Source organism: Artibeus jamaicensis, unplaced genomic scaffold, assembly GCF_021234435.1.
Source record: "Artibeus jamaicensis isolate MK-2021 breed Jamaican fruit bat unplaced genomic scaffold, CSHL_Jam_final scaffold_3307, whole genome shotgun sequence".
In the NCBI taxonomy this organism is placed as follows: domain Eukaryota; kingdom Metazoa; phylum Chordata; class Mammalia; order Chiroptera; family Phyllostomidae; genus Artibeus; species Artibeus jamaicensis.
Window position 1 is genome coordinate 1,596,631 of NW_026522040.1, and position 26,296 is coordinate 1,622,926.

A 26,296-nucleotide genomic window follows, 5' to 3' on the forward strand; every position below is an offset into this window, starting at 1 on the left:
CTCTCCAACGACAGGACCCATAACCATGGAGTTGAGATTGGAGTGTGTGACTCTGGTGTCACTGACTGTCACGATCTAAATAACTTACCCGAGCAACCCAGACAGTGAGGCCAGCAGGTTACCAAACAAGGAGGGGTCCATCAGGTAAAACAAGACGCACCAACATTAACTGTTTCTCCACCTTTTGCTGGTACGTCAGCGAACAGGCTGGATGGGAAGTGATGGCTTCTCCTTTGTCATCTAAGGAGATGCAGGGTTTCCTCCCATGCACCCCGAGTTTCTGTCATCCGTGACCAGACCCAAGCATGTTGGCGTGTCGAGTTTGACCCGGCGCCTGCTGTGCCCTTCCTGCCCTCAGCAGCCTCCTCTTCTCTCTCTGCTGTCTGGGGACAGGGTCGCAGCCTCAGGGGACTGTGCAGGAGAGTCAGCACTGACGGTCTAAGCTTAACCCTGCCCCTGCTCCACTGCACAGCCCTGCCCCCTCCCTTTGGAGTAGTTTGTCATCTCCTTGTAGGGTGCGGTATTCTCGCTCTATTTTATGCAAAGTGGCATGACTGCTCTGGGAGTCAAACAATGCCTTTGGGGCCTAAACAGACACTGAGGGGTTAATTTGCAACATTAGTCATTAGAGGGACACAGGTTTTGCTTAAAAGGATGTCCCTCTCTCTCCCACTTACCTGCAGCTTAATTCAGCACCGCTCACCCCTCACTAGAAACACTCGCAGCCACAGCCACCTCCTAGGCCCACAGTGGCATTCCCTCACGTCGTCTTGGGGCTCTGAGGTGCTTTCAAACCTCTGTGTACCATCTTCAGGAACTTAAATCCCATTTCATTTCCACTCATCTCTATTGGCCTCAAGCACCCCCCCGTTTGCAGCCCCTGTGGTGCCCTCCGACCTTGCCGGTCCAAGGCAGGTGGACTCATGACACCATCAGGACTTCCACCCACCGGGACAGGGGCCCCTGCTTGTGGGAAGTCAGTGGTTCCACCCACCGTGATAAACACACTCCTTCAGGTTGGCTTATCTCAGGGGAAAAAGAGCCAGGTCTGTGCAGACAGACTCTGTGTGTGTTCAAAGTCAAAGACAAACGACTGGGGAGTTACCTTTTGTTTTCCTCCAAGCTGGGACTCTTTAAGATAGGAGCGGAAACAGGGCGCTCAGGGACCTGGACACTTCTGTGACTTCAGCAGGCTGACGGTGGGGACAGGAATGGGCCGAACTGTAAGCCCCAGGTTTCGGTCACTGATAAGTATGGTGCCGCGGCTGCAAAGCAAGGCATGTCACGGTGCTCGTAGAATTGCTGGCTACAGGGCAAAGCTAGAATTCCTTTCCATACAAAAAACATACATCATCACTAAGCTAATGTCCAGAAAGCGCGAGAGCGATCAGTCAGTCCATGCCCTGTGACCCCACTACCAAAGCTGCTCTTTGCTTAAGTGAGGGCTTTTTTCTGGCCTAAGGCTGCTAGCTCATAAAGTGTGAGTCATTTGTTTGATGCATGTTTATTTACTGTTTACTCTGTGCGGGTCCCTGGGAGGGCAAAGCTGAATATAAGACCTAAAAATGCAACTTTTTCTGGATAAACGCTGGGCACGGCGCTCCAGGCCAGCACCCTCGGGTCTGCAGGGGGCCCCGGGAAGCCGCCCTCCCCCCACCCCCACAACACCATGAGCTGCCATGGAGGCGGTGCTGGCCCTGCTGCCGCAGCCCTGCCCGGCCCGCCCTGCCTTCCAGGCTGCTGCTCTGCTTCATGACCTGCACCACGCTGCTGTCCATGTGGCTGTCCAACACGTCCACCACCGCCATGGTGATGCCCATCGTGGAGGCCGTGCTGAAGGAGCTGGTCAGCGCCGAGGACGAGCAGCTGGTGGTCCAAGACTCCGGCGCCGAGGAGGCTGAGCCCACCAGTACCGTTTGCTGCAATCCATTCCTCCTTGGCCCCTCTGCCCTCCCACAGTGCATCTGCCCAGCTCTGGGCCTCAACTGCTGCTTCCCCTTCCCCCTCCCCACCCCGCCCCATACCAGGCCTGGCAGCCTGAAGCTTCCCTGAGACAAGGCCCCCCTCACCCCCCACCATTGCTAGATCTTCCTTCCTTCCCTTCCCCACTGACAGCAGCCACCCCTGCTCCTTTCCCCAAACACTCAAGGGCACGCCCAGAGGAGTCCCAAGGGGAGTGGGGGAGTCCTCTTGCACCAGCCCTGTCCCCACACAGCCCGAGCCCCGGAGCCCTGCCGTACGGGGGCAGGCCAGCCTCCACGTCTCACCTTCTGTTTTTCTTTGCTACTGTAGGTCTGGATGTAAACTGCAGCCAGCCTTCTCTGGAACTCATCTTCGTCAGTGAAGAGTGAGTATGACTGCCCTCCTCACAGGCCTAGGTCCACCTCGGAGCCCCCCAGGTCCAGTTCAAGGTCTGGAAGGCTGGAACCTGAGCCCTCAACAGCTCTTCCACACATGTGGGCCACGCTCACATCTTGCCACGCTATCCCCACCCCCTGCCCCGATTTCCTCTCCATACCTGGGAGCCACCTGCCAAGGTTCTCAAAGGCAACTAACTCCCTTCAGCAGAAGGTATTGCCATGATGGGGCAAGAGATAAAAAGACTACTGAACATTGATGGTCTATGTATCTACCAAGTTGAATTTCTCTAAAGTGACGTCCCTCTTAGGAGAATAATACGTTCATTCTATTAATGGGAAAATATTCACACAATAGATATCACCAAAGATTCTTAAAGAACCACAAAAGCTCACAGATACGGCTCTTACTAGAGTTGGTTTTCTTGGACACGGCCAAGAAAAAACCAGGTGGCGGGTAGGGGATTAGAGGACAGTGGTAAGAGGGCCATGGGACAATGGAGAGAAGGGACCAGAAAAGGGGAAATTCTCAAATGCTCGTGGGTGGCAAATCCATTAGCAGCTGGTTTCTTTTGGAGATTCGACATCAAAATGTGGGCTTCAAGGTACTTCGTGGTGAGTGTCACACTTTAAAAGTTGGCTCTGTGCTGGAGCACAAAGATTCGCGATTTGCTCTTTGCAAATAGCTTTGCAATTTGCTCTTTCCATAAAAAAAACAGCCCTTGAGTGCAACCAGCACAGGGGATGGAAGAAAGGCCCCGTCATAGCTTATTGGGCCTTGAGGACGCCCCACCAAGTCCTGTGGCCCTTCTGGCTCCTGTCCAACTTTAGAACGTTCCCGTGTTCAGATCTGCAGCAGTCTGGCCCGGACTCCCCTGAAAACTTCCACCCGTCACCCAAAGCCCCTCCCCTTCCCCTCTCATGCTCACACCTGCCCCCCTCAGCCCAGGTCTGCAGAACAAGAGGCAAAAGTGAGTGGGGGAGAGCTGACCCCTCTCTCTCTCTTCTCCCACCTCCCTCTTCTCCTCTGTCCCCCAAGTCACTCTGCTGAGTTGACTTCTCCAGGGTGCAGGAAAGATAAAGAAGCAAAAAGGTGTGGGCTGGAGGTATCTTAGGGGGAGTGTCCCTGAGGCCTGAGAGTGGCAAGAGAGACCCCCTTGGACCACCATTCATGCTCCCCTTGGTTCCGTGGGCTGGTGGCTCACCCCGCACAGCCACCTTTTCTTCTGGGGTCACCTCCGTGTGTCCCCACACTCCAAAGGAAAATCTCAAGTTGTCCCTAGAAGTCTCTGGCGTGAGGACGCCTCTCTCGGGGAGAGCACCTTCCATGCTGTCAGAGGGGTCCCTGGCTGCCCTCCTCACCTGATTTGGGAGGGAAAGTGGTGGGGGGGGGCATCACCAAACTCCTGCAAGGCAAACGGCTCTCTCCAAAGAACGCTTCCTTCTGTCTTCACTTCCCCACCCACTCCTTACCTTTCCCTGAGATAGTCAGGAGCTGAGCGGCGACCACAGGGCCCCAAGTCCTGCACATGGGGTCAGCACCTCTCATTTGCCCGCACAGCGGGTGAGGTCACAGCACCCACTGTTCTCAGAACTGAGACAAACCAGAAACATCCATGTAGGACTCCGTGTAAGTCAGTGACAGGTTAGGGCTCGCCTTCCTCACTGCTCAAGGGCAAGGAAGGAGACCAACAGGTGTGCGAGGGGCAAGTGCTGATCAGAAACTCTCCCCCATCCCCGAGTGCACCGCAGGCCCGTGTCTATCATCTCAGATAACTGTCTCACCAGTATCTCTTTCTGGGTAGTGACCTCCCGAGTCAGGCAGTGGAGTCAGGCAGTGAGAGGCGCGTGGGGGGGCCCCAGGCAGAGGCAGTTCCCACCCAGCCCCACCCCTCAGCACCCGATGCCCCCAGGAAGTTAGTGACCCTTCTCTGCCTAGTTCTCGACCCCATAAGTGCAGGTAGTAATGCCTGGACCAAGAATTAACAAGGCCTGAGGACTACAGTCCGCATTTGAATCTGTAGCACCAAACGGACACTACAGGCTAGCTATTCTCAGGAGTGTCAGAATCCAAGAAAATGCCCTACAAGTGCCCCCAAGAATCCCAACAGCATCTCCGGAAGGTGGGGAAGACTACGGTGAGGTTGGGCTTCCTTGTAGCCTAGAGAAAAACACCCAGGGGGTCACCTGTCCCCTTGTAGACGTGTGGGGAGGGTTGCCATCCCATGAGGTCTGGTCCACTGTTAATTTTCTTACTTCCTTTGCTTTGTTCCAGCACCTCAAAGACAGACTTTACTTCTCTGATGCAGAACAAGGTATGTCCTTGGGGTTGTTTTTGGTTTCGTTCTTCCTGTGCTTTGAGATAGTTGAAAGTCCCTCCAGATAACTCACGGACAGAGATGCCTGACAGCCTGTCCTGGAGCCCCATGGGCCCCGCCGACGGGAGACCAGAGAGGCATTTCCTGGGCCTGGACAAGCTCCTGGCAGGGGCCTGCCTGGTTCTGAGCCCCGGCCCTGAGCACCAGGCTTGGCCACATACAGCCCTTTTTTTTGTTGTTGTTGTTTTTTTCATGGAAACCCAATGCTCAGCTCTCCGGATTTTCAAGCCCCACAGATTCATTGTTAGGATTTCTTTCGGGGCGTGTTCCATTTACAAAAACCTTACACCGCAAGGGACGCATTCAGAGGGGAAAGCAATGCTGCCTGCAAAGCCAGAGCTGCGGCTTGGCCTCTCCCTCCCCCAAAGCCCATCTTGCATCTCTTCGTGCATCAGTCCAAACTGTGGGCTTTTACGTGGCACAATTTTTTTTATGTTGTGAGAAAAATAAATGAAGGATTCTTCATGAGCTCATGAAGTTCCAGAAAGCCAAGCTCTCTATTACAAAGACAGAGCCATATTCTGCCCAAGTTCAAAAGCCTCTTCAAGTGCGGGGCTTGACACCAGGCTGGGCAGGACCTGAGATGGAGGTGGGCACAGCTGGGACGGCTGTCCCCTGCAGGCTGTCCCTGGTCCTCACAGGGCTGGGGTGTGGGGCGCCCCCGTGAGAATAAGGGGGTCCTTCTCAAGGACCACCACATCCCCATCCTGACAGTGTAATGGTCTTTGTTCCGACAGAACCTGAACGGTGCGCCCACCATCGCCAACCCCGTCAAAACAGCAAACCACCAAGACAAGCCGCACCCGTCCCAGGTAAGCAGAGCACCTATCCTGACCCTGTTTGCCTCCTGCGATGCCTGGAGCCTCCGCAGGGGCGCTGGTCTTGAAGTTGTCAGGGCGTCAGCCTAGTGAGCCGTCACCAGACCCTGTTTGCCCGCATCCCTGCCTGCGATCAAACCCCTGCCTCACCGCAGACTGGGCGAGTCATTCTCCTGAGTCCTGGTAGCTTCAAGTATAAAAGCCGAAGGCGGGTCCAAATCAGAAGGTGTCCAAACTATCCCTCGCAGGTGCGTCAGGGACACTGCATATATTTTATTTGAACGCCCGGAGATGTTCAGGCAACTGCTTTTCTGTGAGAACAGGATTTTCCTGGTATTTCCCAGCGAAACAAAATGCAGAAGGAAATCAGATGCTGAAGCTGGTATAAAGTTGCAAATGTCACTTACAACCTTGATTCAGATTTGTGTGTTCATCAAAATGATCTCAATGAACTTAATACCCACCATCATCCTACGTAACCACCACCATTTATGAAAACACCCATGATGCTAAGCGTCTTCTCTCTTACTTGGCTCCGTGAGGTCGGAATGTTGAACCCCCATTTTTAAATGAAGAGGAGAGAGGAAATCATGTCCCCAAGTCCTCGAGCTAATGAGGGGAACACCTTGGTTCAAATCCCAGTCTCCCTGACCACGTGTGTACACACTCAGAACACAGATGCAGGTCACTTCAATGCTACATTCACATTGTATATCATCGGAGGCCTGTGTGAAAAACGATTAGAAGAAAGGACCATGGCAAACCACTGGACCAGAGACCCTGTGAGGTCTCTTCCAGCTCTGATGATCAGCGAATCCTTCGGGGAGGTCTGGAAAGGTCCAGACCCACCTGGGCCCTGCTAGGAAGATAGGCGAGTAGTTAAAGGGCTCTGAGAAATGTGGCAAAGTGGCCCCTTCCCCATGGTTGTCCTGTGGCCTGGCCTGCACCGGGCAGTTCCTAGTCTCATGAAGACTCATACGGGGGTGGCAGGCCTGGGGGGTGGGATGGGGACCCTTGCTTCTGTAGTTCACACCCAAGGCCAGAGGTCAGCAACCTCTGACCCTGAACAGCTCCCTCTGGACCAAGCGGGGCCTGAGGGGACCACAGCCAGGCTGAGGCTTATGTGCAAGGAGGCGGGGGGAGGGGGGAGGAGAAACCAGTAGGCAAGAAGGAGACACGAGTGAGGAAGGAAAGGAGGTCAGAGTCACACGCTTTGCCCCTCTGTCCAGTGAAAGCTGGACCCCTTCTGGAATCCAAGGCCTATTTTTCAGTTGCCTCCCAATCGCAGCTGCTGTTCCAACTCCTCACAGATCGACCATCTTCTGTTCGTTATCCAGACACAAAGTGGAGAGCAACCAGTTCTACACAAGTTCAAGGAACAGGCGGGACATCTGATTTCTATTAATAATAACATTAACAACAACAAAAATAGCAATAGCGTATCATTCATTAAGTGCCAGGAAGTGGCCTAATACTTTATATATGTATTACTTCATCTACTCTTGACAAAGATCTGGCAGAGAAAATAGGATTTTCCCCATTTTACAGAAGAAAGTGAAATTCGGAGGGACTGCTAGGCTGGGAAATGGTAGAACTGACATCAGCATTTGTCTCCCAGACCCCCAAGGTCAAAGCCTTCCCCACTGCACCATGGTGCCCCTGTTTTTCATGCATTGTGTGCCAGACAGCCTGAGCTGGGTTGGAGAGATTCACGGATTCTTCTCTGGTAGGAAAAGCCACCGGTCCTGACGCCCAGCCCCAGGACCCAGGAGCTCAACAGAAAGTACAAGTCCCACCACGACCAAATGATCTGCAAGTGCCTGTCTCTGAGCATCTCTTACGCCGCTACCATTGGGGGCCTGACCACCATCATCGGCACCTCCACCAGCCTCATTTTCTTGGAACACTTCAACAAGTAAGTAATTCACTGCGTTGACAGATATCGACTAAGCGCCCACCATGTGCCTGGAACGCAACGAGGTACTAAGAATACAGCAGAAAATGGGACCAGAACAGTTTCCCTACCAGGAGGGGAAAGAGACAATCAAGCCACCACAGGCCAGTGTGACCAGAGAGGGGCAAGAGTTTACTGGGAGAACCCCACCTGGGAAGGCCCCCGCTCCCCACCGCCCCAGTCTCGATGCCTCCCCAGGGAGGCCACAGCGCAAGTCGGAGACCTGCAGCCTGCGCTGGAGTGAACTAGATGGAGGGAGAATCCCCACCAAAGCCAAAGGTGGGTAGGAGGGCTCAGAGCAAGAGGGCAGAGCACACAGAGGAAAATGAGAGAGGACGCGAGGAGGCCGGCCAGGGGCACAAGGGGACCACAAAGGACCTCGCCGGGCCCTCTAAGGCAGCGTCCCTGAGCCTTTTGGCACCAGGAGCTGGTTTCACAAAAGACAATTTTTTCACCCATAGGGAGGCAGGGAAGTGGGGTGTGAGGACAGGATAGGGGGCTCAGGTGGTCATGGGGTCGCCCACTGCTCACCTCCTGCTGTGCCGCCTGGTCCCTCACAGGCCTCTGACCGGCACCAGTCCCAGCCCAGGGGCTGGGGACCCCTGCTCTAAGGAACCTTCATTCAAAAGGCCAGAGGAAGCCTTTGAAGGATTTTAGCCTTGGAGTGAGGTGACGTGGTGTATAGTTTTGAAAGCTCATTTTGGATATTGCAAAACATGGAGAATGGACTAGAAAGGAGAAAGCAGGCAGCAGGAAGACAATTCAGGACGCTGCCCGGAAAGACAGGGTGGTGGCCTGGGTGACAGTGGCCAGGGGAGGAGAGAGGTGGCCCCAGAGAGACATTCGGAGGCAGACCCGACAGGCCTGGGCAGGATGAGGGAGGGGAAGGCCACGTCTAACTGTCAGGCTCCTGGCTTCAGCCGTGGGGCACGGGCCTGCCCTCGACCTACCTGAGGGGAAAGAGGAAGAAATGATGGTGTAGAAATGGAGGTGTCCAGCTGGGAGAAACGGCTCTGGTTCTCAGGAGAAACTTCTAGGCTAATGGCATAGACTTGCTGTGGCCCGAGCAGCTGTCTCCTTGGGTGCTCGACCCTCAGGGTCACAGGGCCACCGCTCTCAGAAGAGTCCCATGCTTGGCCGACACTCTGCTGTCACCATCTGGAAACTTATTTTTATCCTCACCTGAGGACATTTTTTCACTGCTTCTTAGAGAGAGAGAGAAACATGGATGGAAGAGAGAACCATTGATCTGTTGCCGTCCATACAAGCCCCAGCCGGGGACCGAACCCACAACCTAGGCGCGCGCTCTGATCCGGAATCGAAACTGCAATCTTTCAGTGTACAGGACGACGCTCCATCTGGCCAGGGCTGGGAAGTGTATTTTAGGATTTGATTTATTTATTGTTATGAAAAAGGAGGGAGAGGAACGTGTACGTACAAGAGAAACATCAATCAGTTGCCTCTCACCCACCCCCAGCAGGGACCTGGCCTGCAACCCAGACATATGCCCTGACTGGGAATCGAACCAGCCACCTTTCAGTTCTCAGGCCAGCACCCAATCCACTGAGCCACGCCAGCCAGGGTGAAATTTTTAATACTATTTGAATGAGGGGCCCCACACTTGAACTTGAACTGAGCCCCACAGATTAGACGGTAGTCGGTCCTGGTCGTGTGCACATGGGAACGGAAGCTATGAGGAGTGGAGGGGATTTCCGAGGCGGAACATGTGGAGTAAGGAGAGCAGGGGGCACCGAGATGAAGCCCGAGCATTTAAAGTAGACTATGAACCAGAGAATAAAACAGCATCGGACAGGAATGAGGAAAATCCAGTGTCCTTCTACCCAAGGGGAGAAAGGGTTTCAAGGAGGAAGGAGTGGTCCGTATATTCAAATGGCCTGAATGGATGGTCGAGCAAAACGAGGACAAAACTGTATCCATCCGATTTGGTGGGATGGAGGCGACTGGTGACCTAGGCAAGAGCAATACGGTCAAGTGACGGTAAAAGAAGCCAGATTTCAGTGAGTGGAGGACTTAGAGAAGCTGAGGGGATGGAGAGTCAGCAATGAAGGGAGGAGAGATACGGGACGAGGATAAAGGGAAAGTGACGCAGGGTCACCGAAAACAGGTTTTTAAGGTGGGAGACATCTGAGTGCTGATAGGAAGGATGAAGGTGGGAGGGGCATCAAAGGCTGGGAGAGGGGATGATTGACAGAGTGAGGTCACTGGGAAAGCAAAAAGGGGCGGGACCAGAGCAGAGTGGAGACATTGATGGTAGACAAGAGGAGAAACACACCTTTCATATTAGCAGAAAGGGTAAGAAAGAAGGAAGGGAAAGAAGGAGGGAGGGAAGAGGGAGGAGGAAGGACAGGATCCGTGCACCACAGACCCCCCCCCCCCCCACCCTGTTACTCTGTCCAGGCTCTGAGATTTTTGCTCTTTGATTTCTGCTTCACTCTGTGGTTGGGGCCAATTCCTATTGGCCCTTCGTCCACTTCTTGGGCGGTGAATGGTACCCTTAGTTGTAACTGTGGCTTACCTGGACAAGGGGATTCTGTGACAGGAAGGTGGGCTCCCTGGTCCCCACTGGTCTGAAAGTGCCACTGCTTTCTTGGCACTGGTGAACAGACCTCCAGAGTTCATCTGAAATACCTACCAAGTAACACTCAGTATACGTATCCTCACTTTTTAAAATGGTATCAACAGTATTAGGCCCTTTTATTTCTCCACGAATGTCTATTTAATCTATTGTCAAAGTCCATTCCTTTCCCTGGGTCCAGGGCCTGAGCTTCTGTGTGCAGAGGAGAAATGATACAACAGACATACGCCCGTTCGCCCAGGGCAGAGAGTCACTGAGTGACGTATGTCTCGATCCAAAAGCCTTTTTCCCAGTGCCCACTATCAGTGGCCCACGCTGGCCCTTAGGGAGGGCACAGGCTGTCATAACTTCTCCGAGAGGCACACAGGTATTTGAAAAGGTAGGTCCCTGATCAGGCCACAGCACAAAAAGTGGATGTCCCAGTGACGACAGGAGATTACACACTCACTCCCTGTGCTTCCGTTGCATTCTCTCTGTGGGGAGCCTGCTCTTGGCCCTTCTCTCTTGCCCCACGCAGTGCTAGCATGAGAAGGGGGGCACGGTCTGCTCCCACCTTAGAGGCACTCTGTGCCCAACCCCAGCAGGAAGGGCCCAAGGGTAAAGAAGCATAGGTGTCATTAGACTAACATCAGGGCTTACCTGTGGTCCATCCTGGCTTCCCAGGAAACACCACAGCTCTGACCCGTGATGAGTGCGGAGTCCTGGGCGGCCTCCCCAGCATCCAGAGGCAGCAGTGGATGTAGGACTGATAAAGGGTTTGCAGATTCCCAGTCTTGGTTCTCCACTGGGCAGTGAACACCTGGAACCTTCATGAGGCTCTGGAGTCCAAAGTTCTCCAGAACGGATGCTTTATATCCCGGAGTCAAAACTCCTAATGTATACCAGGCTGCCCTCTCCCTTCTCGGTTGCCCTGGAAACCAGATAAGTAAACTTATCGGAATCTTTACATAAATTAAGAGCCAACTGCTCCTGAGCAATTTCCCTGAGTGCAAAGTATATATACTTCACTGACACCAATGTTGGCTTCTTAGATGCCTTTTTTAGCTTCCTTCCTAATTCCTGGCCTGGCTCCGTACAGATGCAACTGTCCAATAAGTGAGTTCCAGGTCGTGTTTCAGTGTATTGTTATCGCTGTCTCCATGTTGGTCCTGCTGTCGCCTTAAGGAGCATTTAGCGTATTGCCCCACAAAACACCACAGGGAAATCCAGCCTTTCTAATCGCTGACCTGGTTCTGTCCCCTCCAGCCAGTACCCAACGGCCGAGGTGGTCAACTTTGGCACCTGGTTCCTCTTCAGCTTCCCCATCTCCCTCATCATGCTGGTGGTCAGCTGGTTCTGGATGCACTGGCTGTTCCTGGGCTGCAAGTAAGTCCCAGATGCTGCCAACACGGCAGAGGCTCTCCTGTCACCCGAGGTCACGGCGCAAACCTGGGAGGGCACCCGCCACTCGAGAGGGAGCTGCCAAGGGGCTGAGAGGGTGCCCCTAGCAGACTATGGTGGACTGGGTGGCGCTTCAGGCATGGTCTGCGCTCAACACACAAAACACATGTGAGCTGTGCACCTCACTATGAGCTCCATGATGCCACGTTCTTAACTACAATTAATGGGTTAGAGGGGCTATCAATTTATTGAGAGTCTGGATTAAAGAGCGTTTAATGTAGTTTCTTTGCTCTCAACGCATAGAAAGTAATTTCAACTAACTTCTAAAGAAATATGATTCCAAGTAGAAGGTGCCTTAGACGTGAGTGATTTATATTCAGTAGTCATATGGAAGATGCTCCTCTAGCCATGTTATTTTGCACATTAATCTGTTTGACAAGCCTCTTCTTCACAACCACTAGCCTAGGTCTACTCCGGATTTGACAAGGGCCACAGGCCTCCAGCACATAAAAAGAAGAATTATTATCTACGAAGTTTTGCTATTAGTCCATGGAATTCTATGTTCCCATCGGTCAGGGAATGGTCTCTGAGCTGACATATATTTTATGACTCAGAGGCTGTTGTCAAAGCAATGACAGCTGAATATTTCTATACTTCCAGCATTGCAAACAGAAAAGCAACACTCTAGGCAGATAAACACACTGGTTCACACACACATATGTGTAACACACAAGTGTATAGAAACGACCTCACATAAATACGCCTGCGTAAGTCCACAAGGTGTAACTTCACGTGGATTAAGCTCCAGATGGATAATCCAAAGGCTAGGGAAGAAGGTTGATGAGGGGCTGTGCAACTTGACTTATAAAAGCCACATGGTAGGTGGGGTTGGCGGGGCAGCCTGTGTAGGTGGAGAGAAGTGTTCAGGGCAAGCCAGTCACGTAGCATTCACTTAATACTTGGTCTCCTGGGTTTCTTTATTCTGCTGCTCATTCTCCCTTCTCAGTTTTAAAGAGACCTGCTCTCTGAGCAAGAAGAACAAGACCAAAAGGGAAGAGTTGTCAGAGAAGAGGATCCGAGAGGAGTACGAAAAGCTGGGAGCCATCAGGTAAGAACCCGCCCCTCACCCCCTGTCCTCCAGGAGAGAACAACAGCCCGGGCAGCCAGCACAGAGCAGCCCTGTCCCTGACGTGCCCTGGAGCCAGGGGGTCCCCCACAACCACAAATCCAGGCATGTAGAGGTACTGTTTCCTGCCACAGTCTGGCTGGCTCAGATTCCGGGTGGCCACTCTTCCCCTTCACGATATTCCGGGCTAAGGTATAGCCAAGGCGTGGGGGTGGAGGGTCACGGACAGGCAGCCAGGGGACAGAGAACAAAGCGAGGCAGCTCAGCCACACTCTTGAGGAATTCTGGAGGGTCAGGCCTCCCCACGTTGCTCAGGATGGGCCCCCACAGGTCCAGCAGCCACTCCCAGGGAGCTGGGGGCTTCGTGCTGCACGTGGGAGCCTCAGGCAGCACCAACCACAGACCTGAAGACAGAGAACCCACTCACTGACCCTCAGCCACATCCTCCCTTCTTTCTTCTTACCGTTTGATTTTATTGATTCATTTATCCATCCATTCCTTCATTTTACCATTAGCTGTTTCAGAGCCATTTCTACCAGCTTTCCCGCAGTGGCCGTCAGCCCTATTCCCTGCTGTTTTGCCTTCTGTGGCAATTGGCATGTTCAACTTTGGGGGAAAGGATACGGGTTTAAGCTGCCTTTTTAAAAAAAAAAAAACTAATTTATATAAGGAATACATGTTCATTGTTGAACACTTTGAAAATACAGAAAAATATAAAGAGTTAAAACAGACCTGTATTCCCGGCACCCCGGTGTTAACCATGAACAACGGTTAACGTGATGTACTGTCCCTTCCTTTTTCTTTTCGTGCATGAGCAAAATTGTATATATTTTTGCTAAAACTCTGTCCATTCCGAACAGTAGCACAGCTCTCCTGGTTTCATGTGGCATCAGACTGCGGCATGTGCCCAGGGGGCATCTGCTGGACGAACACCATTAGTAGGCATCTCACCGTAACCAACAGCTTTGCTGAAAGGTATTCGAGGCCAGGGAACATCACTGGATAAGTAGGTTGTTTTCCTAGGAACATGCAAATGCTTTTAAATGGATAATGCTCCGAAGTGCATTCCAGGTTCTTTTCTTAGATAAAAGGAATGACCGAATTGAAGGCCCTTGAGAGTTATTGTCAGGTTGCCTCCAAAAAGCTGTGGCAATTCCTCCTTGGACCCGCCGTGTCTGCAGGCTGTGTTTCCGATTATCTGGTAGCCGTGTGATGCGGTACCCTCCCCGCACCACACCCACACGTCCCCAGTGAGGCCGGTAATGCCCAATGGCAGGGTCTCGGCCCTCTTCCCACTGCACTCCCGCGCACAGAGCTGCTCAGTAACTGCTTCCTGCCTCCCGCGCTGGGGCTCCGGACACAGGAGCCTCACGAAGCATGTGCCAGCTGCCAGGAGCTGTCCTGTTTTATTCCGTAGCTACCCCGAAATGGTGACGGGGTTCTTCTTCATCCTGATGACCGTGCTGTGGTTCACCCGGGAGCCCGGCTTCGTTCCTGGCTGGGACTCTTTCTTTGAAAAGTAAGTGAGAGCGTCCCCTCCTCAAGAACAGCCCTGTCAAGTAAACTCTGGGGCGGCTTCCACGGGCACCTCCTTCCAGATATTCAGGGACGGGTGTGACGTCAGGGAGATACTTCGTTCCTGGGAAAGTCCTCCTTTCCAGCGAAGCTTCGGGAAGAAGAGGTAGTCTGTGGAGTCCGAGTCACAGGCCGGGGTCCAAGGCAGCCGCTTCCCTACTTCTCTGAACTTGGCCTTATGACTCAGGCTCTTGGGACTTCAGCTGTCTCATGGGTTGCTAGGAGACTCGAAGGGGAAATGCCCATAAAGTAAAATACCAACTGGAAAGAGACCACGGCCAGGGAGCGGCTGAGGCGTATAGAGGGAAAGGCAAATGGAGGCTCCTGTCCTGACCCCGCATCCTCTCCTGGAGGCCGGGCCACAGGCCTCAAGCTCTCCCCACACAGGTTTCCAATTGAGAAAAGACACATGAGGAGTCATGACCCCCGCAGGAAAGAGGGCCCACCCTTGTCTATTCTCCACCCTCGCAACTCCTCATCACTCCTTCCAGGACTCGCCCCAGCCCGCGGGCCCACAGATCCACACTGACTCATCTCCCCCAGCCGGGCCCTGCCTCCAGACTCGAACCATTGCCCATTAAATCCACCGCTGCACAGCCAGCAAGACTGGCAGTGAGGAAGGGTGATACCCCCTCCAGACTGTCCGACAAAGGGGCCTTGTGTTCCGACTGTCCCGAGACACCGTGTCGCCCTGGGGTGGCCTGGCCCTCCAGTCCAGCCTGCTTGTCTCTTTGCCAGGAAAGGCTTCCGCACTGATGCCACAGTCTCCATCTTCCTTGGCTTCCTCCTCTTCCTGATTCCAGCGAAGAAGCCTTCCTTCGGGAAAAAGAAGGATGGTGAGAGAGTTTGAGGGGAGACACTGGGGCTGGCTCCAGTCACATAACGCCCAAGTCAGAATTTTCAGGAGCCCGACCGAGGCCCTTTGATTCTGCCAAACACAGCAGGGCAGCTTCCCAACCCACCCAGCTCCTTAGTCCGGCCCCTTGTCTCCACAAGTCACACCCGTTAGGGTGAGTCCGGCTCTACCTCCCTGTCTACCTGTGACCCAGGGGAGGACCGGGAGCCCTCGCCGAGGGCGGAGCCCATCATCACGTGGAAGGACTTCCAGAAGACCATGCCCTGGGAGATCGTCATCCTGGTGGGAGGCGGCTACGCTCTGGCTTCCGGCAGCAAGGTAGCTCTTGAGTTCGTTCTTTCTTGACCGGGTATTTCTCCAGCTGCCTTACCAATCACTCCGGTTCTGGGAGGGAAGATTCAAAGGAGCTGACTGAGAGGTGCATGTGCACCCAGGGTGCTGGGAAGGGAAGCAGTGCTGCCGGGATTAGATACGCCATCCTCCGGGTGCTCCTAAGCTCGTGCTGCAGGGACCAAAGTTACACACCAGCTGTGCCCCGGAGTTGTGGCACATGGCAGTCACACCCCACTGATGGGCTGGCACTGTCACAGTAGAAGGTTCACTTGATTTTGTAGCCATCTCCTTCTGCTGATGTGACAGTTGGTGACAGGAGATGTGTCTGTAAGGGCCCAGAGACACCCCCCAATGACGCACAGCAAACTGTCGCTCAGTCAGTCCCCATGCATATAGTGAGCCCCTTTGGAGAAGATAGGCTAAAGCTGATGTAAATGCCCCCCGATTTCCTGACTGGGAGGATTTGGGAGGAGATCTTTTCAAGGGAGCTGATGAGAAATACTTGAATTTCCTACAGTGCTAATCCTTCCTAAAACAGAGAACGACACTGCAAATGAGTCAGGCAGAGGTTCACACCGGCCCTCCCTCTGGCCTCTCTGTACGCATTGCCCGTCCTAAACTCATGAGCAACTGCTATCTGCATCGTTACTGGGTCCTGGAGAGTGACCCACATGCACACTGAGTCCCACCTCCCCTGCAGTGTGAGATTCCCCTCGGAGATGCCCGAACCCAAACCCCCCCAGTGACAGGGCGCTGCTCCACTCCAGCGGGGAACGAAGAACAGGGATTCTCCACTTCCATTCAGCTCCGGTCTTCTGGGGGGATGCCCCTGACGGTCTGGCACTGTTCTCTGGAAACATCTTTAGGTGATCAGTATTAAAATAATAACTTATCAATCCTCCTAGATCATTTTTGTCCAACTAGAACTCCTCAGCCTTTTTAACTATTCCTCATAATAGTAGTGACCCCTTACCTGATGGTTCACTTCTCAGGGCTCAGGGGTTTGCCCTTGGTCTTCTTCAAACATCGTCCAGGGGGAGTGAGGGTAAGGCAGTTATACTCCTCCAGCCCCATCTCTCACGTCTCATCCAAGCACCATCCTGTATATGTGTGGAAGATTTTATGAGATTTTCCTTTGGTTCTCATGTCCACATTTGTGTTGGAATTGCAGTAAACTAAACTCTTCATTCTTTTCATTGTTAGCCACTATTAGGCCTCAAGTTCTCCAACCAGTTCTGCATATATGCTGTCAGTATTTTCAAATCCAAGTTCGGGATATCGTATTTATCTTTATTGAGTTTCAGGGGTTAAATCTGGCCTCCGAGCCTAGCCTGGCAAGATCTTTTTCTTTTTTTTTTTCATGTTGTCATCATTAATTGCTCCGAGGAGTGCAGCAATTTCCTTTTTTTTTTTTTTTTGCATTTTCCCTTTATTTTTTAAAAATATTTTATTAATTATGCCATTACAGTTGTTCTATTCCCCCCTTCATTCCCCTCTACCATGCACACCCCCTCCCCCACCATTCCCCCCTTTAGTTTATGACCACGTGTCTCAAGTTCTTTAGATTCTATATTTCCCATACTATTCTTGCCCTCCCCCCATCTATTTTCTACCTACCGTCTATGCTACTTATTTTCTGTACCTTCTCCCCCTTCTCCTCCTCCCACTCCCCTGTTGCTAACTCTCCACGTGATCTTCATTTCTATGGTTCTGCTCCTGATCTAGCTGTCTTCTTAGTTTGCTTTTATTTTAGGTGTGGTTGTTAATAACTGTGAGTTTGCTGTCCTTTCACTGTTTATCTTTTTATCTTCTTTTTCTTAGGTAAGTCCCTTTAACATTTCATATAATAAGGGCTTGGTGATGATGAACTTCTTGAATTTGATCTTATCTGAGAAGCACTTTATCTGCCCTTCCATTCTAAATGAAAGCTTTGCTGGATAGATCAAACTTGGTTGTAGGTCTTTGGATTTCATGACTTGGAATATTTCTTTCCAGCCCCTTCTTGCCTGTAAGGTCTCTTTTGAGAAATCTGCTGACAGTCTGATGGGAACTCCTTTGTAGGTGACAGTCCCCTTATCTCTTGCTGCTTCTAGGATTCTCTCCTTCATTTTAATCTTGGCTAATGTAATGATGATGTGCCTTGGTGTGTTCCTTCTTGGGTCCAACATCTTTGGGACTCTCTGAGCTTCCAGGATTTCCTGGAAGTCTATTTCCTTTGCCAGATTGGGGAAGTTCTTCTTTATTATTTGTTCAAATAAGTTTTCCACTTGTGGCTGTTCCTCTTCCCCTTCTGGTACCCCTATAATTCGGACGTTGGAATGTTTAAAGACGTCCTGAAGGTTCCTAAGCCTCTCCTCATTTTTTTGAATTCTTGTTTCTTCATCCTTTTCTGTTTGGTCATTTTTTTCCTCCTTCTGGTCCACTGCTTTGATTTGAATCCCAGTTTCCTTTCCATTACTATTGGTTTCCTGTGTATTTCCCTTCATTTCAATTAGTTTAGCTTCCATATGTTCCTCTAATTTGTGACTAAAATCAACCAGTTCTGTGAGGATCCTGATCACCAGTGTTTTGAACTGTGCCTCTGAAAGTTTGGCTATTTCTTCATCGCTTAGATTTATTGGCTCTGGGGCTTTGAGATCTTCTTGAGCCATGTTTTGATCTGTTCATGCTTGTTATGTCTGAGGAGCAGAGCCTTAGGTGTTCACCAGGGTGGGGCCACCCAGGTCGCTGGTTTGTGACACTTATGTGGGGGCGGGGTCAGAGAGGGAGCAATGGCGGTTCCCTCTGCTGCTTCCTGCCACTGGGGCCTGCGCAGTCCGTCTCACTGCTAGCTCCTTCACTGGTTTATCTGCACACTAATGTGTGACTGCAATCAGCCCTCGGTGGGTCCACCCGCTTCTCTACACCTGAAATCCACCCACGGCTGCTGGCGCACCTGGGTCGCGCTGCCCCGGTCAGTTTGGTGGATCTTTCCTGCCCGACCCTCCTCTGCTGCTGGCTCTGCCCCTCTTACCAGTTTGGCTGAAGGGTTCATTGTTGTCAGACTTCTGTGTAGTTCAATTTTCTGTGGTTTGGCTGCATTTTTGTTGCTAAAACTTTGTTGTTTTTAAACTTAGTTATGGGAGAAGGTGCAGTGCTTCCACCTATGCCTCCATCTTGGCGGAAGTTCCAAGATCTTTTTCTTTTTCACCAAAATTGGGCCTGTGTGACAGACAGTGCAGTTTACATTTCTGCAAAACCCTGTCTCAATAATTCAGGTTACAATATTACCATATATGTAATTTCTATGGAGCTTGAAATAATTTCAGTCTTGACATTAGTGAGGAACATCCAAAGCAAACTGTTTTCATACCAAGGGTTTAAGCAATGAAGACTTCCTTCGTTGTGTTTTTTTCTAACTTGGTGGTCTCGTTTGTCAATTTATCTCAGATAAATTGTATAAAACTGTATATATTGTATACAATTGTATAAATTGTATATAGTATAAAATAGTTCTTCTGGGGAAAAATAACCTCCATTAATTTTTTCACTTTACTTACAAGTGCTCTTTGGATAACATGGTAAGTAAAACTCCATTTCTTTATCAAAAATATATATATATGGTTTCCTCTGCATGACCTGCCCTCCCTCCCCTGTCTCTGCCCACTGATCAAGGTTTAATGTGTCACAAGAGCTACACTTACAGACTTCCTATCGGCCCACAGGCTCTGTACCAACCACGAAATGGTGTAGTCCCCAACTATTGGACTTGCAAATAGTCAGTCAGTTGAAAGGAAAAAAAAATAAAGAAAAGTATGCCAAGGTTAAAATGGCTGCAACAGAGCAAATTCTGAAGGTCTGGTCATCAGCTCTCTGCGAGCTGGCCGTGAGGAACCTGGGCGCTGAGGAGGCTGAATGAGCTTTTGGTGATTTGGAGAAGGAAAAGCAGCCTGCTGACCAGACAGAGAGGGGCTGTTGTTAGTTGTGAAATGTGAACAGAGCGGGAGGAAGCACAGAATGTCCCACCCTGCTCTCTGCCCTGCGCCTCCTTTCTCCACTGCATTTGCAGTCTCTTGGGTAAAGAAGAAAAATCAGAGCACCTCAACCACAGAAGGGAGAGGAGGGAGGAGGGCGGGAGGTTGCATGAGGCAACCTGGGTTTTTTTTTAGCACAAACACTAAACGCTGCTCTTCATGTTTTTGGAAAGGGGCAGAGCCCTCCCCGTTGCCACACAAACAGCTTCCACCCCAATGAATCATTCCAAGTGGGAACGTTTGCTTCTTGGAGTGGCTATGTATAAGTGTTGCTGCCGGAGAAAGTTCAAGAGTGGCAATACGCTTTCATATCTGGTGGCCTCAGAAAGCACAGGCAGGCTGTAGACCCTGATGTCAGCCACGATGGGGATAGAACCTCCGATGGGTCGTGGCCAAATGCCCGCACTCACAGGCCGGTGAGGAGGCGCCGGCCCCACTAAAGGCAGACGGGCTAGCGATCCTACTCCCCTCACGACTCAGGTAAAACTCCTAATGTTCAGCTCAGCCTGCTTGCTCTCCCTCAAAATGCAGGAATGGTTACTATCTAAAGAGGTTCCTAGTTTTTCCCTCTCTCGGGGGATGAGAGAAACATTTCAAAAGCAGGAGGATTACACTTGGCACCATAAAGGCCGCCCCGACTGGCTGCATGCAGACGGTGAGCGCATCTGGGGCTGGAGAGAGAGTAATGACATGGAGGTTGAGGAGCCCATGGGTCTTCAGCCCCTGCCCGGCCGTCGTGGCCGTTCGTGTGGGTGGCTCTCCATTCCCGTGACAGCAACTGAGCAGGAAACCCTAAGATTGAATATTGTACAACTAAAACCAAAAAACTACGGGCTACCAAAATGATCTAATGGTAAAAATCGGGAATGCCGCGGGTCCAGTCTGCCTGAAAACAGGGAGGGGAGCTGGAGCGCCCCTGTGGTTCCGACAGCCCCGCCTCCCTCCCGGCCTCCGAGCTCCCCTGGCACTGTGCTCCGCCCCCTCCTCTAACAACGCCTTGGCCCGCAGAGCTCCGGCCTCTCCACCTGGATTGGGCACCAGATGTTGTCCCTGAGCAGCCTCCCACCGTGGGCAGTCACCCTGCTGGCGTGCATCCTGGTGTCCATTGTCACCGAGTTTGTGAGCAACCCCGCCACCATCACCATCTTCCTGCCCATCCTGTGCAGCCTGGTGAGTGGCGCAGGGCTCCCGGCCGGACGGACAGACAGACGGGCGGGCCGCCCGGGGGCCTGCAGGGGCAGGTCTGGGCCAGGGAGCCGCTTCCACGGCTGTCCTCTCTCCTCTGGTCATTTCCACAGCCTTCACTCGCTGATGTTCAAACAGTAGGTTGAGAGATTACGTTTTTCCAAAAACCACTGGTAGGTAAATAGATGAATTAGTAAACCACAGCAAACTATTCTAGAAACCTTCTCCGAAAAGACTAGGAAGGATTCGTGTGGGGGCAGCCCTGAATGGAAACCTCACGGCCCTAGGACTCCAGTTCCCCGGAATCTTCCTCCTCCTCTCTGTCCTGTGATGAGCAGGGCTGGAAAGTAACTACAGAACATGGAGACAAAATGCTCCCAGAAGGACACTCAGCGACAAGGACACTCAGCGACAAGGACCGAGACTACTGCTCTGCCATCACCTCCCCCTAGTGTCAGTGTCCAGAAGGTTCTGAGAGTCCGGAGCAAGGCCAGCCTCATCCCACGACTGTAACAATCTATTAGTAATGGAACAGGGCAGGGCAGCAGCTGCCAGCTCTTAGCCTGGCTAAGCGGCCCCAACAGTAATGCAGCAGACACAGTGTGTCCGTTCTGTGAGGCGGAACCTATGGACTGAAGGCTCCTCCCGTTCCCAGCAGAACGACGTCTCCCTGCTCTGACCCCAAACTCTCAGCTCATTGTTCAGATGCCCCCCTCCCATCCCCACCTCCCACCATCTCATTGGTGCGAGCACGGGAGAACACTTAGTTAAAACTTGGCAACCCCGAGGGCCAGCGGATGGGGCGAGAAGCTTACCCAGGAAAGAAGGCCCCTTAGCTCTGTACCCCAACATCCAGGCATTTCTACTTCAAAATCAAAGCAGCCTACTGCTGAGATTTGTGTTCAAAGAACTTCTCAGCTAGAGAATAAAATTTAGAGACCACTTCCGTAGACCAGCACTGAGCAGTGAAACGCCCCTCCCAGGAATCGAGTTCCTGACGTGGAGCCGTGTTCCCGTGGGGAGGGAGCGAGTGGTGTGAGCACGTCTGCGTGCCTTGGAGGGCAGTGATCTCGTGACCTACGAGCATGAGGGGTGCAGCCACGGCTGGCCAACCCCGAGCCACCGTTTGAAGCAGGCCTGCGACGTTGCGCCCAGGAAACGGCGGTCTCGGGTCCGTGCTAACGCTGCTGTGGTTCTCTTCCTCTAGTCCGAGACGCTGCACATCAACCCGCTCTACACCCTGATCCCCGTCACCATGTGCATCTCCTTTGCAGTGATGCTGCCTGTGGGCAACCCCCCCAACGCCATCGTCTTCAGCTACGGGCACTGCCAGATCAAAGACATGGTGAGTGCGGGGCCTCCTCGTGCCGGGCCGGCTCCACAGCCTCCTCCTGAAGTTTATTCTTTGGCAGCGGCTGTCTGCGGACTCGCCATGCTCGGTCTAGCGTGGCGGAAAGAGTGGGCTCGGGGCAGGGGGTCCATGAGCACCAAGAAGGGCCATAAAGGGCTCCCACCAGCCCTTTTCTGGGAGCGAGGGGGCCATGGAGGGAGAGAGCTGGACCAGACCCAGGCTGTGGCCAGGTCCCGAAGGCGTGAGTTTGTCCTTGCTTCAGTTTCCTCATGGGACTGGTGGGATAGCCATTCAAAAAGCTGGCTTACTGCCAGGAGGCGAAGTTTGAGAAACTGTATGAACCTAAGGTAAAAGGTCTCTTGTGAGAAGAGCGTCCTTTTGTTGAACTCTCCCTGAAGCAACATGGCAAAATGAAGCACCCACAGCTCATTTCTCGGCTTTCAGCTGGGCTCACGAAAGACGGCTGTGAGGAGGCTACAGCTGGTTCTAGGGCTGGGCACACCCACCTCCAGCTCCTCGGCCTATACTCACGACTACTCGGCTTCACGCCCAGGACTGGGGGAAGGGCGAAACAAGCTAGTACAGAGGCCCGGGGCCCTCGCTGAGGGCCTCACACATTGTTTTCACTAGAGTCCAGACTCATTCCCAGCAGCCCCCTTAAGTGTCACATGAAAGAAAGAGTGAGCTTCAAGCTGGTGGCAGATACTCAGGTCCTTCTACCGTCCAAACGGCTCACCCAGCTCCCCTGCAATACCTTGGCAAGGTCATGGCCACCCCTTTCCCCGTCCTGCTGCACAACCCTCAGTCTCACCCTGAGCTCTGCCCCATCTGTCCCCCGCGCCCCTGCTGTGCACCCCCACCACTCACCACAGCCTTCGACCCCAGAATCAGATGATCAGAGGAGGTAACTTTCAAAAACACCGGACGACAAGAAGTGAGCCAGTCCTCGGTTCTACTTCCCACTTGAGACTTCGGTTTCCTTACCCGCATGGCTAGGATGCTCTACGTGGTCCCCTCAGCTCTAAATGACCTCAGCTTGGCTCCTTTACAACCTGCGCCCTCTCAACTGCTAGGAAACACGGGCGGTTCTCCACCCCAGAAGGCCCAGGGGCAAGACTGATGAGCATGTCCAGGGCTTGTGCCAGAAAGCAGAGGGGGGCCGCGTCCACTCATTGGCTTGGACGGTTTCCAGCTTCCCCTCGCGCCCTCCCCAATTAACGCCAGCCGGCGGGCTGGCTGAGGCTGCACGCTGGGCCCGGACACACCTTGGCCGGGAGCATTTGCCCACCTGGCCCTGGCTGTGCCACCTGTCACGCCTCACAGCCCCTCACCTGGGAGTCCCAATGCCGTGGCAGAAAGGGAAGGGGCCCGTCACTGAGGTGACATTCCCTCGGAAGAAAGCCACGCCTGTGTCCCCTTCCCGTGGAAGGGCTGAGCAGACGCAGCTGACCCGTTCCCCCAGGGGGACCCCCAGCATACAAGTTCCACGAGCTGTTCCTTGAGGAAGAAAAGGAAAGGGTAACATCAGTGGCAAAGGCTCCACAGAACGCGGCCCCTCCTACAAGTCCCTGGACCTGTCAGCACAATAGAGCTCTGGCCAGTTCCTGCCCTAGAGACCTGGGTGATTTCAACACATTTCCCTATCGTGTAGCTGCAGGACCCCTTTTTAGGGTAACTCTTAACGTTCACATCTCTGGGGGTCGGAGCATTTCCCTTCCGGGCCTCCTCTCGATGGTGAGGGGGCTCCAAGTGGAGAGGATTCGAACAGCCTCTCCCAGCCTGAGCCTCCCCCCCCCCCGCCCCAGTCCTTCCAGTCCTGTGCCAGCCACCCTGCAGGGCTACCCTGGAGCACCGCAGGTGGTGCCGGGAACAAAGCAGGGTCCAGCTCATGGGCTGCGATGGGGGGCGGGGCACAGATGGGGCGCACTCAGGGTGCCTGCTCGCAGTGACAAGGGTGTGCTGCTTTGTGTCCTGCAGGTGAAAGCTGGCCTGGGGGTCAATGTCATTGGCCTGGTGATAGTGACGGTGGCTATCAATACATGGGGAATTAGCCTCTTCGACCTGGACACTTTTCCAGCCTGGGCCAGTAACGTCACTGATCAGGCCTAACACAACCAAGGGAGCGGCCGACCCCAGCAGGATCTGACACCGATCGGTGAATGGGCCAAGAGAACGCCAGGAGCCTACAACCCCCACCAGAAGATTCCGCCACCTACCACCTCAAGTGCAGGACAGGATGCCTCCCCCACACAGCCAGAGCTCAAGAAAACCGACCCCTTCCTCACTTCTTTGCATCTCGTCTCTGCAGAATGCCCGCCCTGGCCGCCCCTCGGGGGCTAAGCCTCCTGCACTGGGTGTGACGTTATTAATTTCTCAGTCCCTTTGCAGGAGTTGAAGGAGGAATGCAAATCATCCTGCCCAGGCACCGGTAGGGAAACCAGGGGCATCTCCTTTGTAGGGAAATCTCACCGAGAACGCGAGACCTTCCGTCAGCTCCTTCCTCTTAGTCGTTTCTGTCCCAAGTCCTCGCCACAGAAACGCGATTCTTAGTAAGTCCTCTGTGCAGTCAGAACTCGTTTATTCACTACCCCGATTCCCTTTTAAGCACCTCTCTTCAGTGGCTTCTCTTTACCTTGGCCCCAAATTCCCATAAAGAAATACTGTTCCCCTTTCGAAAAAGGCTGCTGTCCCTTCTGTCAAAGGACAAGGAGGTAGAGAAACAAGACACATTGTGATTAGCATCTCTCTCTTCACACATCACCAACCATCAATACCGCTGTGCTGGTTAAGTGTTGGGAGGGAGGCAAATTTTCATACCTGTCTTATGAAGGAGGCCAACACTGTAATTAAGACCACGGCACTATGATGAGAGGTGACTGGCTTTCTTCTGGATGGAACGAGGCTCCTGAGAAGGCAGGCACTGAAAGGGCCAAACCCAGCAGTCACTTTCTCCAAGTTGACGAGCCCTTGCAGAGGAGAGATGTCTCATGTCTCTGCAAGTCCCCAGTGACTTATGTGATATAGTAAACTGTAACTGCTCAATAAAAGTTTCCTCGAGAAAAACCACTTAAAAATCAAAGCCTCCTCTTCCTCCTGAAAACCTAACCATTTCCTCCAGGGTGGATGTCCTTGCTCTATGACTGGATATAGGACGGGACTCCCCCGCAAAAAAGAAATTTATACTTATTTCTAAAAAATTGTGTTTAAACATGTTTAAACTTCAGTCACCTTCAAAGTTCTCTCCATTTAATGCAGCACACCTATCGGGACACTCCACTGCTCAAAACAGTTTTTGAACTCCTCAATTTTGATGCCTTTTAGTGCTTCTGCCATTTTTTTTTCACCTTTTCCACATTGAAAGGGTCTTCAAAAGATTTACTGAGGCCAAACATAGCCTCTCACAACAACGCCAGGTGGTTCGCTGATACAGATGGGTTCCTAGAACACTCACCTAGCAGGGGAAGCCTGTACTACAAGGGACCCACCCTCCAGAAAATAACTTCAGGGGGGTTTTGGGTCCCCCCCTTGTAGTACCCAAACCCTCCAGTTTCCTGGCATTGTGTATGTCTGATTTCTACCACTGGTGACTTGCTAAACACATCTCATGGGACAAGGAGTGCCCCATAACTTTAAACATCGTTTTAGTGATTTTAAAACACGGGCTGTCTTAGCATGTGCCATTGTTCCACGATAATTGATCAATGAAGTCATTCCACTGGTTTATCTAATAACTGCAAACTGTCAAACTTCTTTCGTGCTGGTCAACACTTCTGTGCTCTGACCACAGCATATGGCAGACCGGGTTTAACCAGGAATGTCTCCGTGTCTGCCCCGTCAATGAGCCTGGGCCGAGTTACTTGGCCACGTGCACCACTGATGACCTCATGAGCCCAAGTATCATACCAGTATTAGGTTACTATGGCTGGTCAGATCGAGCCAGCATCTCTATGGTTATTTTGCTTTAGCTCACAGGTGGCAAACACAAGGCCGGTGGGCAGAATCCGGCCCTCCACCTTGTTTTATCCAGCCTGGAACCTTGTTTCCACCCAGCGGTGGCACTGAGATCTCACTTAACTGTGAAGGAGTAGTGACATTTATACAGCCCTAAAATTACATCCAGCCCTGTGAAGGCAACTGCGAGGCTGACGTGGCCCCCAGTGAAAATGAGGTGGACACCCCTGCTGTAGTTGTTCGGAGGAGTCGGAGTGTCACTCCTGCTGTCAGGAGTGTCATCAAGTGGCTGACCTGTTACAGAACCGAGATGGTAAGCCCCTAAGTCAGACAGTAAGACAAAGGCCCAGATAGTTGGTAAGATTCTGGGAGTATAAATAACTACAGAGAAACGCTGACTTGGAATTAGCGGCCGCGGCCTGG

General features: G+C 52.5%; 1 protein-coding gene across 1 annotated transcript in view; it reads left to right on the forward strand.

The window, feature by feature from the left end:
• SLC13A4 (solute carrier family 13 member 4) overlaps positions 1-24,031 on the forward strand; it is a 39,422-nt gene extending 15,391 nt beyond the window's left edge. The window contains exons 4-16 of the mRNA XM_037165877.2: positions 1,737-1,909; positions 2,293-2,347; positions 4,633-4,672; positions 5,473-5,547; positions 7,284-7,468; positions 11,349-11,468; positions 12,490-12,591; positions 14,027-14,128; positions 14,923-15,020; positions 15,234-15,358; positions 20,395-20,556; positions 21,779-21,916; positions 23,900-24,031. Coding sequence (XP_037021772.2) covers positions 1,737-1,909; positions 2,293-2,347; positions 4,633-4,672; positions 5,473-5,547; positions 7,284-7,468; positions 11,349-11,468; positions 12,490-12,591; positions 14,027-14,128; positions 14,923-15,020; positions 15,234-15,358; positions 20,395-20,556; positions 21,779-21,916; positions 23,900-24,031 — 1,507 coding nt within the window. The remainder of the gene's footprint in view (positions 1-1,736; positions 1,910-2,292; positions 2,348-4,632; positions 4,673-5,472; positions 5,548-7,283; positions 7,469-11,348; positions 11,469-12,489; positions 12,592-14,026; positions 14,129-14,922; positions 15,021-15,233; positions 15,359-20,394; positions 20,557-21,778; positions 21,917-23,899) is intronic.
• The last annotated feature ends 2,265 nt before the right edge of the window (positions 24,032-26,296 follow it).